This window comes from Suricata suricatta, chromosome 10, assembly GCF_006229205.1.
Source record: "Suricata suricatta isolate VVHF042 chromosome 10, meerkat_22Aug2017_6uvM2_HiC, whole genome shotgun sequence".
Classification (NCBI taxonomy): Eukaryota; Metazoa; Chordata; class Mammalia; order Carnivora; family Herpestidae; genus Suricata; species Suricata suricatta.
This window is the reverse complement of record NC_043709.1, coordinates 24,646,289-24,666,484: the sequence shown is the minus strand read 5'-3', so window position 1 is coordinate 24,666,484 and position 20,196 is coordinate 24,646,289. Positions and strand designations below refer to the sequence as shown.

Below are 20,196 nucleotides of genomic sequence, written 5' to 3'. Positions count from 1 at the left end.
TTTCTTATGTGTCCATTTATAAACAACTTTATTAGACAAAGATCCATCAGGAAATCTTTTTGTCAAGATGAGCTCTTTTCTACATTGGGCTTCTCCTGAGGCTGCTGAGATATATCCTTTCTCAAGAATGGCTGCGACAATTCTGGTTCTGCATGCTCTTCCAGATGTTTGCCACTCCTGCACAACAAACAGCCACTATCAACCTCCAGATGTGTGTGATCCCAAACTTCCAACCCCTGCCCTTTGAGCTGACCCAGATGGGACTGCATGGGGCAGAAATGCAGTCCATGCCAAGCTGTGATCTCATTGTAGATTCCTGAGCGTAAGTGTTTTAAACACTAAATTTGAGTGGTTTGTTACAAAGCAAGATAAACACTATTAATACCTTGAAAGCCCCTCGTATGTTCCTTCTTGTTTGTATCTCCTTCCTAATCCTCCAGAAGTAACTAGTGTTCTAAATTAAGTACTAATAGGGGTTCCGGAGGGGGGGGTCAGTAGGGTAAATGGCAGGCTCTTGGGTTCAACTCAGGTCATGATATTACAGTTCATGAATTTGAACCCCACATCAGAGTCTGGGCTGACAGCCGAAGCCTGCTTGGGATTCTCTCTCTGCTCCTCCCCTGCTTGCGCTATGTCTCTCTCTCAAAAACAAACAAAAAACCCTTAAAAACATAAATTATTAATAATTCCCTCTGACAACCCCCTTTTTATTTATTTTTTAAAAAGTTTTACTTAAGGGGCGCCTGGGTGTCTCAGTTGGTTAAGCGTTGGACTTCGGCTCAGGTCATGATCTCCACTTTGTGAGTTCGAGCCCCGTGTCGGGCTCTGTGCTGACAGCTCAGAGACTGAACCCTCTTTCAGATTCTGTGTCTCTCCCCCTCCCTGCCCCTTCCATGCTCATGCCCTGTCTCAGTCTCTCAATAATAAATAAAACTTAAAAAAAAAAGTTTTACTTAAGTAATCTCTACACCCAACATAGGGCTTGAACTCAGGACCTTGAGATCAAGAGTCATATGCTCTTCTAATTGAGCCAGCCAGGTGCCCTTCCTTTGTTTTTTAAGTTAATTTCACCACATTTATAAGGAACTCTCAACAATGTTATTGTATTTCCCTGTTTTCAATAAACAGGTTAAATAATACTTTTGGGCTTCCTTTTTTGTCCATGACTTTTGGGATTCAGCAACATTGCTATTTTGTTCCTTTTTTTGTGTTACGTAGTACTCCATTGCCATGCAATTGCACTGCAATTTACTTACTCATTCTCCTGTCAATGGTATTTGGACAGGTTTTGTTTTATTTTGTTTTTGCTCTTACAGTGCAGACATGAACACTAGTATGCCTTCTGGCACATGTACAAGAGCTTCTGTAGGGTAAATAAGCAGATATGTGCATATACTTTACTATGTAACATAAAATTACTTTCTGGAGATGCTTTTATCAACAGACACTCCTGCCTTCAACACACATCCTGTTGCTTCACATACTCTTCACTTGGTAACCCAACTTTCAAATTTTATCATTCTAGTGTTTCTCTACTAATAGACTTTTAGTAAATCCCTTATTTCCCCTTCCCAAGTAGACGCTGCAAATCCCAGGGTATTCTGGAGGCTCGGTGGTGCAAATCAGGCTGCTTCTCAGTTTTCTCTACTGTAGGCGAAGACAACCTTCTCAGGTTTGCTAACATGATCACCACTAATGTGTTTTCCAGCTTTCAAAATTTGGTGGCTTTCATTTCTTTCTCTCCCTTATTTTTGTGTTTATGAGATAATGCCCTCAGCAAATTTTTGGCTGCTTTAATGATGTGTAAGGAGGATGTTAGAATTAAATGTATGTGTTGAAGGCATGATATTCTACCATGTATTAATTTTAAAAATTTATTTATTTCTAAATATTGTTTTGGCTTTTAAAAAATAATTTATTTGGTCTTTTTTGCTATTCCCTTTTCTTGATTACTTTTTGATTCCATTTGTTTCCCTTAAAACCTATCATAGTTATAATCTGGATGTATCTCATATCGTCTTTCAGGGTCTGTGTGTGTTGCTCATCTTTGACTTGTTCAGGTGACTTGTTCCCTTGTGAGTTTGGTACTTTTGTCATCTCATATTATGCGTGAGCTTAATTTGTGACAGCCTTGAGGTTCTAAATTAGGGGTTAGCAAACCATCCCTCAAGGGCCAAGTTTGGTCCATTACCTGCCTTTGTAAATGTTCTACTACAATACATTTATGTATTGTCTATAGCGGCTTTTGCACTACAATAGCAGAATTGAGTCGTTGCTAGACACTGGATGGCCCACAAAGTAAAACAAACAAACAAAAACATTTACTTCCTGGCCCTTCACAAAAAAGTGTGCCAACTTCTGATCTAAATTATGGATATTTTGGGGGCGCCTGGGTAGCTTAACTTTGGTTAAGCGTCTGACTTAGGCTCAGGTCATGATCTTGTGATCCATGAGTTTGTGCCCATGCTGGGTTCTGTGCTGACAACTCAGAGCCTGGCGCCTAGGATTCTGTGTCTCCCTCTCTCTCTACCCCTCCCCCACTCACCGTCTGTCTCTGAAGAATGTATGTTTTTTTCCCAGAAAAGATGTATATTTGCTTCTGCCAGGATGGGGGTGGGGGGGGTGAGGGTGAGGGGCAGAACTCATGACCTGCACCAACTTTAGACTTCTTTGAAAACTCATGTCAGATCAGACTTATGAGCCCAACAACGGATCACCGGCCTTCACCGTACCTACTTATTCCACTATATTGCTAGAAGCAGCAATATAGTATCTTCTCTTTGACTATATTGTTTTGATTTTAAGACAGTAAAGATCTTTTTCATTTAAAAGGTGGATCCTTTCAACCTAGAGATACATGCCCTTTTGTGGAACTTTTCTTGTATTATTTAATAATTTCCTTACCTCAAGTCTCTTGTTTTCTTTCTTAAACTCTTATTAAAATATTAGGGCTCCTGATTTGATTCTCTAATTTTATTTTTTCTTACTTTTATACTTTCAGGGGAAGTTCCTCAACAACTTTATCTTCTAACCCTTCTAATGAATTGCTTTGGCTACCATTTTTAATTTCCAGGGACAGTTACTTGCTTCAAATTTCCCTTTTCTTTTTTAAAGTTTATTCATTTTTGAGAGAGAGAGAGTACAGCAGGGGAGGGGAGACACACACACACACACACACACACACACACACACACAGGCCAAATCTCCCTTTTCAAAGTATCCTGTTCTCATTTAATGGATACATCTTTCTTTCGAAATATTAATTACCTTTGGAGGTGGATATTTCTCTTTAAAAACTTTTTTTAAAGTGTTTATTTACTTTTGAGAGAGTGTGTGTGGGGAAGGAGGAGAGGGAGAGAGAGAGAGAGAGACAGAGACAGAGAGAGAGAGAGAGAGAGAGAGAGAGAGAGAGAGAGAGAGAGAGAGAGAAACACATAATCTGAAGCAGGCTCCAGGCTCTGAGCTGTCTGTCAGCATAGAGCTCAAAGCAGAGCTCGAACTCATGAACCGCTAGATCATGACCTGAGCTGGAGGTGGATGCTTAACCAACTGAGCCACCCAGGCACCCCTGGAGGTAGATATTTTTCTGATCCCTGGATTATATTTGCCCCTCTCCTCTCCACCGGGCCCTAATAATGTCTGATCTTTTATGTATTGGAGATTTTCCTCAATTATCTAGTGATCATAGCTTTAAGTTCATATTTAATAGTAGGCATGAAATACCTGAACAGAAACCACGTGTGTGTGTGTGTGTGTGTGTGTGTGTGTAGGTTTATATCTGTATCTGTCTATATCCATAAAACTTGGAAATTAGTTGGCTTCACTGAAGAGTGATAAAGTAGCAAGCTGGCTTTTCATCAAGGTACAACCAAGAAGCAAGTGCCTGAAGATCTTTTCTCTAAGGCCAATTAATTCCTCTGAAGAAAAACATCCTGGCAGAGAAGCCTATACCAATGGCCAGCAGTGTGCGAACATGATTAGGGAGACCATATTCAGAATGCAAATTTTCACTTAATCCATATTTTCAACCTTAGATCTAATCTAAGCTGTTATCCCTGGTACCCTGGAAATCCTCTGATCTTTCAGTTCATTTCTAAAGAGAATTAATCTCTGCCTCCCGCTCAAAAAACTGGAAGGACAAAAAGTGGTCACTTGACTTAAGGGTAGAAAAAGATAATTCAGTGATTCAGTACACAGACTTGTAACCAAAAAAAATGTTTTTAAATGCTCCAGGCATCATCTCTGAACAGGAACGCCAGTTTTTCCAGGTACTGAGCATCTTTTCTGGCTACTGGCATCTTTCTCACTGAGCTGCCTTTTGCAGGCACTGAGATTAGAGCTTCCTTGATTCTGGCTCTGCTAAAAAGTTAGCCTTTCTCTACCTCCATTTTGTTTTCTAAAAAGTTACTGAATTTGCTTCCCTTTGATTCCTTGTTTCCTGTATTATTTCTCATCGTGTGGTTACACTTTATAATTTGTGTTATTTTACCAACATTTCAGGAGAGAAAATAAATTCATAGTCAATCTGCAGTTTTAGCTGAACGTCTTCACATTGAATTGTAAATAATCCTAAAATATTGGATATAGAAAGGTTTTTCAGGCATTTCCCTTCTTAGAAGTACTTTAGTAAATTCTGGTAGAGATTTCTTAACAGAACAAACAAATGGATGACCAAACACTCTGAAATCAAATAAATCGACATTTTTAATGCAGGTCACATTTTAATATAGTTTTAGAAATACTTCCAAATATAACTACAAATTTAGTCAGGAAAAATACCTGAAAGAAACATCTATCTTAGTTAACCATTAGTACATTATTTTAAAGAATTATTTTCCTGAATCCTTGGCTTACTTCAATAGGTTTATAAAGATATAAACCTACTGATTTTTCCATATGAATATTTTATACTAAAAGTAGTTTTTCCCAGTTGATAAAAAAAAATCACATTTTAAATAGGAGAAAAAATTTCCCTTAATAAGTTGGTAAAGGCTGTAAGTTGATACTTCTGATTTACTATAAAGTAGCAATTAGTAAAATCCACATCCTCCCCTAAATTCAGCTTTTCTATTGCAAAAATCTTTATAAAAAATGTACTCCGAGTACAATAAGATCTCCATGTTTTTTTTTTTTTTTAATCAACAAATAGACATACCAAAGTAATTCATCATGACAATCAGAGCAAAGAAAGATTGAACAGATCAGGTTTGCTGAGGAAAACATCACCATGGAAGGCATCCAGGGAGTCTAAGGTTTTGTGGTGGCAACAAGGCTTCAGGTTGATGCCCTTACTACTGTTAAAACAGCTTTCCCTCCTTTAGGGTAAAATATCAAATATCAGTGCAGCTTCCTTTACATGTTAAAAACTTAAATTTTTAAAAATTACCAATTTTCTTTAAAACAATTGCTTAACTCACCTTGAAAACACAGACTGGCTATGAGAAATCCATTATTTGACAAATTGGATATTTCTAAGGCCCTAAGAGAAACCGGGTAAACTCATGGAAGGTCAGGAAGTTATAATGCAGTTCAGAAAAGAGGGAGAGAAGTCAGATGCCTTCTGTGGAATGGAAGAGCAACATTTCTAGTATCCGTTTTGAAATACTGAAACATTTGGGGCTTGGTCTGTACTACTTAAAAACATAGACATAAACCAAAAATATTAAAATATGAACCCTATCTCATTCCCAAAAACAATTTTCTGCTACATACATAAATAAAAAGTGCTTGTAACTAATAATATACAACACTAAAAAAAAGTCTTGAGATCATAAATGGCCTGTGTCTCATTGCCAGCAATGAGACTGGTATATGCTAAGGGTATCATAATAATTCCAAAGGACAAAAAATATATATATTCAGTTATTATTTCGTATGGTTCTAATGTTATCATTATACCATTGAGAATAAGACAATCTTCTTTTACGTGGTAATTAAAACAAAACAGATTATATTATGGGAGAGTAAAATGCAAGGAAATCCTTAGGGATTTCTGACAAGTGTTTGTACTAGGTCATAATGAAAAGCATGAATAGAACACAATTCTGAAAAAAAAGAGACTAATTTATTTGTTTTATAAGATAAAATATAATAAGAGATATTAGTTTAAATGCAAAGAAGTGACAGTTTAAGGTATCCTCTTAACCAAGAATAAATTCATAGTATTTCTTATTCACTTAAATAAGCAGGAAGGGAAATTCTGATTTCTGTTACCTGCCCATCACTTTGAAAATTCTTAAGAAGTTAAAATAAAAACACTTTGGTTTTTGGTTACTCTCGAAAGTCAAAATTTCCCGATACCCTGGAAGTAATGAGTTCAATTTGGTGTCATCTTGTGTTCGGGGAAAGAACAGTAAGTTTACACTCACATCTCAGATTTCAAATGCTGTGACCTATTATTTGTGAATTATAATCCGCAGGCTCCATTTTTAAAATATGTGGGATGACACTGTCAATTCGTACATTGCCAATGAGACCTTTGAAAAACAGTTCTTCAGTGATGGTAGCATTCATCAATCTCAAAGCTGGTAATCTGAGTAGTAATCTGGACAACCTAAAAAGTAAAAAAAAGGGAAGGAAAAAACAAAGGCGTAAATAAAGATTTAGTAGAAAACCAGGAATAATTTCTGCGTGTACCTAGTTGTGGTCTAATTTAATAAAAATCTAATTTTCAAAAGTTAAAATAGAAACTTAAGCATTCTCGGGGCATCTGGGTGGCTCAGTTGGTTAAGCATCTGAATTCAGCTCAGGTCATGATCTCATGTCATGGTTCATGGGTTTGAGCCCCACTTCGGGCTCTGTGCTGACAACTTGAAGCCTGCTTTGAATTCTGTGTCTGCCTCTCTCTTCCCCACCTCAACTCATGTTCTGTCCTTTCTCAAAAATGGATAAATATTAAAAAAAAAACAACAAGTATTCTCAAGCCTCAGAGTGTATGACAATCATCAGGCTATACGTGGAATCTGATGGACTTGTATGGAAAGCCTTGCTCTTAACTGCTACTCTGTGTTGCCTCCACTTGGTCATATGGACCATGGAACTAAGGTATTAAAACATGGATCAAACTGTACATCTAAGGATGGCTGAGAAACTCAGGGTGGCTGGGTGGCTCAGTCGGTTAAGCATCCGACTTTTGATGGTGATCCAGCTCAGGTCATGATCTCACAGTTGATGGGATTGAGTCCCGCATCGGGCTCTGCACTGACAGTACAGAGCCTGCTTCGTACTCTCTCTCACTCTTTCTCTGACCTTCCCCTCTGCATACGCATTCTCTCTCACCAAAATAAATATTTAAACAAATTTAAAAAGAGTGGCTAAGAAACTCAGTTGAGTTTGTAAGAAGAGCAGTATTTTGGGGCTCAATGGTAATCAAAAAAACCCAAATGGAAATGGCAAAATAGGCAACAGTTACTACTGGGAAGAGCACAGAATATGGAATCAAGACCACTGGGTTCAAATTGTAATTCAACTGTCCCCCATCTCTGAATGTGTGTTAGCTGGTCTCTCTGTGTCATGGTAAAGATTAATGAAATGATCTATGCTCCTGAGGATCTTAAAGGCAGACTCATACCTTGCATTGAATGCATATTATAAGTTGAAAACTGCTGATAATTTATTATTGTTTGTAAGTCTTTTTGAAAGAGAGAGACAGCATACACAGGTAAGTGGGGGAGGGACAGAGAAAGAATCCCAAGCAGGCTCTGCGCTATCCGCACAGAGCCCAAATGCAGGGTTTGATCTCTCGACTGTGAGATCATGACCTGAACCAAAATCAAGAGTTAGACACTTAACTGATTGAACTGCCCGGTGCTCTGGTAATTTATTATTTTTAAATAAATGAAAGAAACTGAGAAAGAATTCTAGAGATTAGTCAAAGTACCTGGAGCCTAATAGAAAAGAGGTCAGCAAACAACTATATGTCAAAAAGAGGAAAAATTTAATTTGTATAATGAGGTATAAAACAATTTTGGGACATTAAAAAACTGAAAGCAATCACAACAAAACCACCACCACCACCACCAACAAAATACCTTTCCAAAAAGCTTAGGTATGTTTATTCTAAGGCCTTGTACCCAAACATTTGAGGCCAACTGAACCCAGGATTAAGTCACCTTCCTGTAGCCAATACTCTCCTCCTCAAATTACTCAGTTTTTGTTTGTTCCCAACAGCTGAGCTGCAGGAATAAAACTGGCAGGAAGCAGGGCAGGATAACTGGTTAGATAAACTAAGGCTGATTTTCAAGGTGGAACTGGCTTGTAAGTCTATTACATACTATCTATAAAAATTATTTTGTTTTTTAAAAATGTTTATTTTTGAGAGAGAGCGTGTGAGCAGGGGAGGGTCAGAGAGAGAGGGAGACAGAATGTGAAGCAGGCTCTAGGCTCTGAGCTGTCAACACAGAGCCCAATGTGGGGCTTGAACTCATGGACCATGAGATCATGACCCAAGCTGAAGTCAGAGGCTTAACTGACTGAGCCACCCAGGCGCCCCTGTAAAAAATTATTTTATGTAAAACACTCTTTTATTAGTTTGAAACATGTAAAAATAATAGTAATATTAGTAAACACATTTATATAGCCCTTACTAATATATATACTATATATTACATATATGTACATTATGTAATATCCTATGTAAAAGGCACTGTCCTAGGCTATTTACATATATGAACTGATTTAATCACTATACTAATGGTAAAATGTGTGTGTACTATTTATATTTAACAGAGAAGAAAACTGAAACACAAAAGTTGAATAACTTGCCCAAGGTCATACAACTGGGAAGTGACGGGGTCAGGAGTCAAACCCTGGTACTCTGGCTCTGAAAGCCATGTGCTAGACTACGAGTTTCCAAGATTGTTCCTCTTCAAAAACTGAATAGGATCCTACAAATTTTTTTTTTCCAAAGGATGTTGTCAAGAAATACCCTGGTAGAAATACCATAAACTAAATTTCTAAATTACCTATAAAATAGATGAATGGAGTTTTTATTCATTCATTCCTATTTGTTACCTTTTATGAATAAAATCCTTTATTTCAGTTGAAGAAAACAGAGTTTGGGCACTAGAGTCACACAACCTGGCGTCACAGGCAGGCCCTGCCATTTGTGGGTGACGTTGAACAAGTAATTTAACCTCTTTCTGCAGTCTCCTTACAGCATTGTAAGAACTGCATGAAATACTACCTGTAAATTACTTGCAATAATACACTACTGCTTTTAAAGCATTAGCTATGTCAAAGGTCCAGGGTGACCAAAACACTGAGTTACTAAAACTTTAGGATGAATTTAATTCAATAGTATTTAACTTGTAGATACCTGTAGGTGTCATCTGGGTATGTTTTGGTTATATAATCTTGGAATTCCACATACGCCTTTTCCTGAAATTTCTCAATTTGTTCCATGTTTTCTAGGCCTGGATGATCTGAAACATCAAAGAATATATTGTCACCCTAGTTCTAAATGTTCATTTAGTAAGGCACATAGGGGGCCCCTGGGTAGCTCAGTCAGTTAAGCGACCAGCTCCTGGTTTGGGCTCAGGTCCTGTTCTCATGGATCCTGAGTTCGAGCCCTGCATCAGGCTCCATGCTGACAGCGTGTAGAGCCTGCTTGAGATTCTCTATCTGTCCCTCCTGCACATATGCTTTCGCTCTCAAAATAAATTAAAAAATACTGTGAATATTTAAGAAAATGAAATGACATTATATCAAATCTGTATTCTCTCAATCTTAAGGAAAATGATGGTGGCAGATTGGTTGTGATTAAAATGGAGATATATATTAACTTATGTGAAACATTATAAGAAATGGTAACAAAACAAAACAAAATGGAAAAAGCTTTAATCATCTTATTGGAATCACTGAGTATAAGAGGCAGGTTTCCTTAGATAATTTTATTATGATGCCCAAGAATAGAAATACACACCAAAATAAAAGAGAGTCTAAAAAAACCAATTTTCCTTATTCAGAAAATGATCACTGAACTTACTATCATTTTACTATATGTGAAAGCTAGAAACTGGCAGGAAAATAGGAGACATTTTTCTATCTGTTGGTAACTCTAATCAAATGTTTAGGAGTTGACCCATTAACAAAATAATACTCCTCTTTCATTTGCCTTTTAGTGATGCCTAGCAAAATATGCTGAAGAATTCAAATAATGATATGAACACAACTATGTCATTTCAATGATTTCTTTTACTGTCCTTCTCATACTTAGATGTCTAACATCCATAAATTAATGGAATTAAAGTGTATAATTCAGTAGTTTTTAGTATATTCAGTTACGCAACCATCATAAGAAAACATTTAGAACACTTTAGAACATTTTCTTACCCCAAAAGAAACTCCATGCCTGTTAGTAGTCACTTTCCATGCTCCCCACTCCATAGTCCCTGGTAGCCACTAATCTATTTTATGTTTCTACAGACTTGCCTATTCTAGACATTTCATATAAATGGAATCAGATAAAATGTGATCTTTTATAACTGGTTTCTTCCAATTAGTATACTTTTCAATCATGGTATAGCATGTATCAGGATTTCATACCTTTTAATGGCGGAATGATATTCTGCTGTATGCAAATATGTAAGTATTACATTTTGTTTCTTCATCTGTTGATGGACACTTGGGCGGTTTCCACTTTACCTGCATCATTTTACATTCCCCTCAGCAATGTATGAGGGTTCTCATTTCCCCATACTCCCAGCCACCACACTGGAAATAAGAAGGAGTAAATGTTTACGTACCTGGACTGAAGAGTACTATTGCCTTCAGGTAGGCATACTCATATCCATCAATGCAGAGTTTAACCATGCTGTTGCAGAACTCCTGTAGTTTAAAGATGTGCTCCATCAGTAATTTTCTTCTTTCTGATGACATTTTATCTTTAATTAAAAACCAGCACACAAGAACTTTTAGTTTTTGGCTAACATGTACATCTATTTTTACCCAAGATATTTCTCTCTCATTAATTTCCAGTTTTGAATAGAGCCAATCTATAAATGTTTAAAGTTGTCTATCACTGCAAATAAAGATGAAACTAATTAATGATCTTCATACAGTGCTCAGCCAAGAAAAAAAAAAAGCAAGGAAAAACCCCAACAAATTTAGTGTTTCCTTTCAAAATACATCTTTAAGAAGATAAGATGTAAAGATAAGCTCTTGAAAAATTCACCTACAAAAGACTAAGATTTTGGTAACAAGATTTAATTTAGGCTTAGATTTTTTAAAGTTACCAACACTATGAAAATAAAGACAAATACTTAGCAAAAAACACTATCAAGACCAAAAGAAATATTGAATAGTTTTATAAGAACTTTTAAAATTTATAGTGTTTAAAACACATCTGATTAGTCAACGTGAAGGCAGGATGTATATAACTCATTACAAATCATGAGAAATGAATCAAGACCAGGAGTCCACAAATAAGATAGGAATGTAGTACTATCTTCTAGCAGGATCTACTGTTGATGACATTTTAAGGTGACTTCTCTGCTCTCAAACAGGAAATGAAAGCAGATGATTTAAAAACAATGTAAAACCTGCTAAAGAAATATAATGACTCCCAATTTGTAAATTATTCCTGAATTCAAAAAGCAGTTCTTCCCATTTGAGGATGGGCATGCCTGTGGTTAGTCACAGGTCAATCTGAAGCTACACATTTATAAATCAAGGACTGCCTATCTCCTCAAATAAATGAAAGCTGTAATCATGTTGGCATCAAGAAAAGGAAAAAGAGTCAAGATTGTTCTGTGACTCCACAATACTCTTTAAGTGAGAGAATATATCCCAATGAACAATTTTGTTGTGCTCTCATTTGAAAATATTTTTGGGTGATTAATGGATCAATATATCAAAATGTAAAAATTATCTCAAGGAAAAAGGGTGTTGGTATCTCAAACATAATTAGATATTTAACTTCTATTTTATAAAACTGATGCCTTCCCCTCCTCTGATAACCTAGAAAAGGAAATAAATAAAATGCTCCTTACCTTGTTGAAGGCTACTGTGAAGACAATTGACAAATGTTGCTAAGATAGTTGCCACATTCATCACTTGCCAGCACTGGGCAAGACCAAGAGTAAAAAGTTCATTCCAGTAAGCTTTCACCAATGATATGCTGTTTTCTTGCCTATTAAGACAAAACATAACAGGGGTGCCTGGGTGGCTCAGTAGGTTAAGTGGCTGACTTAGGCTTGGGTCATGATCTCATGGTGTGTGGGTTTGAGCCCCACATCAGGCTCTGTGCTGACAGCTCAGAGCCTGGAGCCTGCTTCAGATTCTGTGTCTCCCTCTCTCTCTGCCCATCCCCCACTCACGCTCTATTTCTGTCTCAATAATAAATAAAAACATTAAAAAAATAAAACAAAACACATCAGATATTAAGAATAATTTTATAAACCACAACTGACTCATCTATTTAAAAATAAAGTATTACTGAACTAAGATTATTCTAGAAAGGCCAACTAGACATGCACCCAGTCAATTCTGTCTTATATCATGAATAGCAACTGATGAGGAAGGCTTATAAATTTAAATATTAGCTAGCTTACTAACTATTCAGCCAGATTATAAGACCAGTTGTAGGTAGTGTTGCAAACTAAAAGTTAGGGCTTTAATCCCACATTTCATGGAAACATGGAATAGAGATTATTTTTTAAAAAATATTAAAAGCAAAAGCATACATTTAAAAACTTTCTCAAATTTTCTTCTGGTTTAAATTCAAGTAAATGCTTTTTTATGTAAGGGCAACTAGAATGATTTGATGATAGGTAAGCAACCGATATCCTGAGAGAAATGGTTTGTTCTGTATGTTTCAGGTAGGATATTAGTATCCCTGTAAAGAAAATACCAAGGGTTTACTAGGAATAATGAAAATATGGTCCTTTCCTGAACTTCTGAGTAAGAAATCTCAAGAGCATGAGAGAGTAGGAAAAAAAAATGGAATAGAAGTCAACCAAGGTTTTTAAACCTAGATCATCCACGGATATCCATTTGCAATATGGCTAATAAGAGTCCCAGGTCTCAGCTGCTTAGCTACATAAAATGAAGAGACATTGTATGTCCTATACCCTGCTCAGAGTTATTATGAGAAGCAAACATAAGAGTTAGGTGAATAGGGTATGGAATAAAGTATATGCCGGTAGTATTCAGGCACTGGAGAAATAGCAATCAATAGGATGGATTAAGTCTGCCTCCATGAAACAGAAGGTAAACATAGTAAAGAAATATTATTTCACATATTTTATATAAATATTGTACACACATGCGTATGGTTATATATAAAGTTTGTTTCAGGTAATAAAAATTCTCTATTACTATAAAGTAGGATGATGCATCAAAAAATGGGTGGTGTTCAATAAGGTGGCTCGGGAAGGTCTGTCTGAAGGGCTGACATGTGAGCAGAGATAGATGGAAAAGAACTCTAAAAACAAAAAGATCTAGGGCATTGGCAATTTGTTTTGCAAATGAAAGTTTATTTGAAAGTGAAGTTTAAATGAAAAGAAAATCAGTTATTTTCAGATTTCTATATAAAAAGTGAAGTAAAATTTCAATCTTAAAATTGAAGAAAACAGAAGAGACCAAGATACTGTTTTCATGTATCGGAAAAGATGGGTAAAATCCAGGACTGAGGAGGGTGTGAAAAAATAAGAATTCATTCTCACATAAGCACTGCTGATGTGTTAACGGGCTCAAAATCTTTTTGGACGACAATTTAATAGTACTTACCTATCAAAAATATAGAACGTATACCCTTTTAGACTTAGCAACTCCTCTTGTAAGAACCTATTTTATAGAACTACTCAAAGCAGGCAAAAGTATACATACAGTGCGACAGTGCTTATTGTAGCAGAGGATAGAATAACAAAGAAAACTACAAGAACCCAAATGTCTACTAATAGGGGATGAGTACATAAAAAGTAAATCCTGTAAAAGGAAACACTAGGCAACCACTAAGGAGAATAAAATTACATGTGTTGACATAGGAAGAAACTATCATCTAAGTGTAAAAAGAAAGGCAAAGAATATGATGTGCAAGTGTGTATATGACTGCTAAAACATGACACTGAAAAGACCTGGTAGGATGCCAAACTGTTAATATTGGAGTTAGTTACCTCTGGAGAATGAAGTTTTACTTTATGTTTCTATATTTCAATATTACTTTATTTTTTAAAAAGTTTACTTATTGATTTTCAAGGGGGAGGGGCAGAGAGAGAGGGAGAGAGAATCACAAGTAGCCTCAGTGCTGTCAGCACAGAGCCTGACGTGGAGCTTGATCTTGATCTCACAAACTGTGATATCATGACCTGAGTTGAAATCAAGAGTCTGATGCTTAACGGACAGAGCCACCCAGGCACCCCATGAAGTTTTATTTTTATTTATTTTTTAATGTTTATTTTGCAAGAGACAGAAAGAATCCCAAATAGGCTCTGTGCTCTCAGAGTCCCACAGCAGAGTTGATCCCATGCATCATGTGGAGTTGGAAGCTTAACTGACTGAGCCACCAGGTGCCCGATTCTGAAGTTTCCAAGAGGAAACAGTTAACCAAAGTAATTAGTGGACACAAGACAGGAAATGAATAGAGCCAACAGACCAAAAATATTAAAGCTCTTATGGGCCTGTGCTACACTAAGTACTAAGAAAGTACTCTGACGTTGTAAGAAACTCAGAGAAAAGATTAAGGAGGATGACGACCACCAGAATTGTTGTGAATATCCCAAAAGGAAAAATGATGAAAACTGGCAAATGAGGAATAAGCCACATTATTTTGTTTCCAAAGGAAAAGAGCTAAATATGGAGATTAATTCTGGAAAGATATCTATATTTACAATTTCATCTAAAATAAAACCCAAAATATCCTTGTAATATAGCTAGCCATGCATTTCAAGTATGTTTTCAGGAAGTTCATCAGGAAAGGAAAACAGCAAGTTCTCTTTAAAAAGAAGGTTCCTAAAAGAATGAAGGAAAATGAGCACTGGTGATCTACTTTGCAGCAGCGTTGGGCTAGATCATTTACTCTCATCATTCGCAGCTAAGTAGCCTACCCAGCAAGAAAGCATTTCTGCTTCTAATTTACAGATGTAGAAATGGAGCCATTAGTTAAGGAGCAAAGCTAGCAGGTCCAGAATTTGAACCCAGGTGTTCAAAGTCTATATTTTTGTATAAATCATTACAAATTTTAGCATGTGAGATGCTAAGTGAAATCTCACAGGAGAGACTCCTCATTTAAAACTAGTATTTTGTGATGGCAAGGGCATGTTTGCTGTCAACTTTTTCCTGTTAAAAACAATTATTATAACCATATAATAGTACACATTTTCAAAACATCTTTCCTTTGAAAAGCAAAAGGAACTGGACAGGGGTAATTAATGTATCAAGTACTATGAAAGCAATGCCAGTGTAATTAAATAAAAACATTAGGTTGCATAATAGTATGTTAAGTCAACTTCTTTTACAAACAGATATAGGTACTTTTCTTTAACGATTGTACTATATTGTTAAGTTCATTAACGTATATACGTAGTACTCATAAGTAGAGATCAGATCATCCTTTATTGATTTTGGTAAAGTAACATGACTTTGGAAGTCACTTATGCCCGGGGATAATGTAACCATTTGTCTTCTACACAAATAAACCCAAGGCATTGTACTTTACCCAGCAGCATCTGTTCGAAAGGAAGGCATGGTCCTTAGAAAAAAGTACTCAGCGATAGGGCAACAGAGCTGGTTTCAAACCCAGAGCTATGGTAAACATTACTTTGATTCAGAGGGATTTAAAAAGATTCAACTTTCAGGCTTACCATTTAATGGAAGGTTTCTTGAATTACTCAGTAAGTAAAGTCTCGTATAGCAAATAGTGTTGGTTTAGAACTTTTGGTTATATGAGAAGAATCTAGGCAGACAGGACTGCTGACAAATCATGCAAAGTGCTCGTAACAAACATACTACTGTACAGTTACCTAAATTATGCAGGTAGAAGTGGAAAAACAACTGAGACTACAAATTTTATAACAGAAAAGTAATGTCCTTGTAAAACATAAAGCACCGTAAAATACAAACAGTATTGATCACCCACCCACTGTTTAAGATTTTTGAAGCTACTGTTCCCCTCTATTCAAGTAAGCCATCAAACAACTCAACTTTTAGAAAATGATTAATGTTGTCTATCTATTTCTGTATGTATAATTGGGGCTTTGTTTCCAAGTTTTGTGTCTACAGGTAAAAATGCAACCAATGTCGGTTTCAAGGAGACTAAGAGTCTCCTACCACACAACAGAATTTCCCACTATTAGTACCTAGCCCTCTTAAATTACAAATTATCTGGATGCAGATTTTAAGAAAGAGTTTACATAGCAATTAATGGCCTCAAATGCCATACCAATGGTTAATTCTAATTGTAAAGAATCCTGTGGCTGTTACATTGAAACCAATTTTCAATACAGATCACAGGGAAGTGTGGCTGCCAATGTAAAATTGTATTATAATTGGAAACCCTCAGGCTTTACTTTTGGTTTCTTTAACATTTGGACAATGTTTCCATAGGATAATCACACTTAATTTAAAAAGAAGTACTTAATTAAGATCAACAGTGTTATATGTAAATTTATATCACACTTTAAATTTCTGTTACAAAAGCAGACTGGAGAAATTCTGAACACTCTTGTTATTTTGAGAGAAAGGGTAATAATAGTTTTAAAGGTTAACCATTCTAAATCAGGCTTTCAATTTATGTAATTGTATAAAGTAATGTGATTTAATGCATAGAATATCCAATACTAAATCCCAAACCAAATTACAGTGGAGTTTCTATGTATGCTTTTCAAAGTCATGAGTGAGATAATGTTTCCTAGTTATATTAAAAAATATTAAGATGAAAGGATGGGAAGTTATGTTTCCTATTTGGCAAATGGGGAAAACAGATGTATAGGATATGAAAGTATATTGTTTATGAAATCATATTGGTGAGTAGGCTCCTGAGACTAGAAAAATACTTTTCTAACAATGGGCTTAACTTTTTCCAAGCTCTCTTTGTCTTTTCATACCAGTTACTTTAAAGCAATTAAATAAATCTGGCAAATTTTAGGTAGTATTGATGCAATACAAATTACTGACGTGTTCCTTAGTGGCAGGTTCTTCTAAGTTATCAGAGTGGTACTATGGGGTTTACATCTTCTTCCCCTTCCCCACTTTTTGTAACCACAACTGGCAAATCATTATTTCTATTTTTAAACATAGTCACTGTATGTAAGTTTCAGCTCCTTATGAACATGCCTGAGATGAACACTGAAACAGTGCGGGCGGGAGGGAACCAGCAGCCCAAGACTTACCTACAGCCTTCCTCTCTTCAGGTCAAAGATGGCCGATTACAAATGCTGGCCATGATTTATGAGCTCCACTGCATACATTCCATTTGAATTATTAACTCAAATTATGAAACGTGGATATTCTTCCTACATATACTAATCGCCATCATTTGTCATATACGTAACAAAACTTTAAGTTCTAATGTAATACAGTTTTTTTCCTTTAATGCAAGTCCATCCAATATAAAAGTTCTTGGTGAGTGTATCTTTGTGCTATACAATCACACTTATACTAAAGGACTTCGAAACACTTACCCTAGTGCCTGGAAGGAAGGGATCGAGAGCGCCCAGTGCATGGACAAGAACAGCAGTCTGGAGGCAGACTCCCCGATGTAGTGCACACTCAGGTGCTCGGGCACAGGAGAAGGCACGGTGAGCTGGCGTGAACAGGGACCGAGGTGAATGATCTCATGATAGCTCTACTTATAATTTCTTTGAAAAATGTAAACATATCACATGGGTTTGATACAGTCACCAAAAGGCAAATCTTGAAATAATCTAAGTCACTGAATTTTACAGCTAAAAACAGGATTTTGAATGAGTAGATCACAGTTGCTAACAGAGCAATATTCAGACCAACAGAATCCCACTTAGTAAATATCAATCATGATATTCTGTTTGTGTTTTTATTAAAAATTTTTTTAATGTTTATATTTTCAAGAGAGAGAGAGACAGAATGAGCAGGGGAGGGTCAGAGAGAGGGAGACACAGAATCCGAAGCAGGCTCCAGGCTCTGAGCCGTCAGCACAGAGTCTGATGCAGGGCTTGAACTCACGAACTACAAGATCATGATCTGAGCTGAAGTCAGACGCTTAACCAACTGAGGCCATCCAGGCACCCCTCTGGTTGTGTTTAAAAAAAAATTTTTTTTTAATGTTTTTTATTTATTTTTGAGAGACAAAGAGAGACAGCACGAGCAGGGGAGGGTCAGAGAGAGAGGGAGATACAGAATCAAAAGACAGGCTCCAGGCTCTGAACTAGCTGTCAGCACAGAGCCCGATGCGGGGCTCGAACCCACAATCGTGAGAACATGACCGGAGCCGAAGCCAGATGCCCAACCCGCTGAGCCACCTAGGCGCCCCCGGTTGTGTTTTTAAAAGTTACTTTCTGTCTTGGTCTAAAAATGTGCTTTTTGTTCATCTCTTCCTTTATTAATAATGATATATCACAAATTCAGTTTAAAGAGCAATCATGTATGTTAAATGTTCCTTTCATTCAGACTGTGGGGACTAATACATTTAAATCTTACAGAGTCAGGAGAATAATGAGTGAAGTGGGCCTGCTGGTGCCATCTGGGAAGTGCATAATCCCAGACGAAGGGCACAGCTGTGACTCGAATTCCATACACTGAAAACATATGGCAATTTGGGCTAAGGACTGCCTGCTCTATTTTTCAAAGAGCAGGTTCTGTGTGAAATCTCTCCACTTAACCTATAGGTAAAACAAAACAAAACTCACAGGCTGTCAGTTTGTACTGCTGACCTTGTGCAGTGGTTTTATTTTATGTTTTTAAAGTTTATTTATTTGAGAGAGAAAGAGAGGAGAGGGGAGAGAGGGAGAGAGGGAGAGAGGGAGAGAGAGAGAGAGAGAGAGGTGTATGCCTGCATGAGCAGGGGATGGGCACAGAGAGGGAGAGAGAATCCCAAGTGGGTTCTGCATTGATAGCGCATGACCTGAGCTGAAGTCGAATGCTTAGCCAACTGAGCCACCCAGGTGCCCCTCAGGTAGTTATTTTAAATGTGTGTCAACTGTTGGAAATAAATATCCCACATTAAAACACTTCTAAAAGCATTTTTGAAAATCTTGTTAAAGAGCACTTTTGGGCTCCTCGGTGGTTCAATCAGTTGAGTGTCTGACTCCTGACCTTGGTTTAGGTCATGATCTCAGGATTTGTGGGTTCAAGCCCCATGTCAGGTTCTGTGCTGACAGTATAGAGACTACTCGGGATTCACTCTTTCCCTCTCTGCTCCTTCCCCACTAGCACTCTCTCAAAAGAAACTTAAAAAAATAAAAAAGAGCACTTTCACTGCTATAAATGAAATGTAATTTCACCCATAAGAAACACTAACCTAAATTTCTATTACTAAGGAAAATACTCTATGCTATAGAGTAGTCTGTAGACAATAAAATTAGTGAGATAAATTGAGATGTAATAGCATTGGATAAAATATACCTCATAGACATCTAAGTAGAAAAAACTGAAACAGTCTGTAGATGACCCAATAAATATTAAAAGAGAGGGACAGTGTGTGTGTGTGTGTGTGTGTGTGTGTGTGCGCGCGCGCATGCATGCACACACATACACATGTATATATAAAAAGGACAGAAGAAGATGTACCACATAGTAACAGTGGCTACTTTCACAGGGGTGGAGTAGGTAAATGTACCCATAGGTATTTTTCTGGGGAATGGATATATAGCTTTAATCAAATTCTCAAAGTTGTCTATAATGACAGATCAAAAAGTTTTCATCAAAATGATATAAAAGTTCTCCATTTTTGCAAAAATGTAAAAAATAGGAACTTTGTTGATTATTAACAACAACTGGTTTACTTATTTATAAATGGTGCCAACTAACAAAACAACAGAGAAATTAACAGTTGAAATTCTATGCATGGGAGGAATGAATTCATGCATATATGTATGCATGTCTGTCTTATGTATATCTGTATTTATTAAAAAAATTTTAAATTAATTTCTATACCCAACATGGGACTCAAACTCACAACCCTGAGATCATGAGTTGTATGCTCCATTGACTGAGCCAGCCAGGAACCCCAAGGATATTTTTTAAATGCTTGAGAAATGTTTACTGGAGTAGTCAATTAAAATG

General features: G+C 36.6%; 1 protein-coding gene across 7 annotated transcripts in view; it reads right to left on the bottom strand.

Annotated features, from left to right (window-relative positions):
- The window catches only part of NR2C1 (nuclear receptor subfamily 2 group C member 1), a 52,694-nt gene continuing 32,498 nt past the window's right edge, over positions 1 to 20,196 (bottom strand). For 4 of the 7 annotated variants that reach the window (XM_029953611.1, XM_029953614.1, XM_029953615.1 and 1 more), the window contains 5 exons: positions 17,619 to 17,740; positions 11,991 to 12,130; positions 10,746 to 10,883; positions 9,317 to 9,422; positions 4,687 to 6,553 (listed from right to left, as the gene is read on the bottom strand). In XM_029953611.1, the coding sequence (XP_029809471.1) occupies positions 6,379 to 6,553; positions 9,317 to 9,422; positions 10,746 to 10,883; positions 11,991 to 12,130; positions 17,619 to 17,740 (681 nt within the window). In that variant the 3' untranslated portion in view covers positions 4,687 to 6,378. Of the gene's footprint in view, positions 178 to 4,686; positions 6,554 to 9,316; positions 9,423 to 10,745; positions 10,884 to 10,917; positions 11,021 to 11,990; positions 12,131 to 17,618; positions 17,741 to 20,196 lie in introns of those variants that run through there. The other 3 variants (XM_029953613.1, XM_029953616.1, XM_029953617.1) reach the window with 3 other exon arrangements.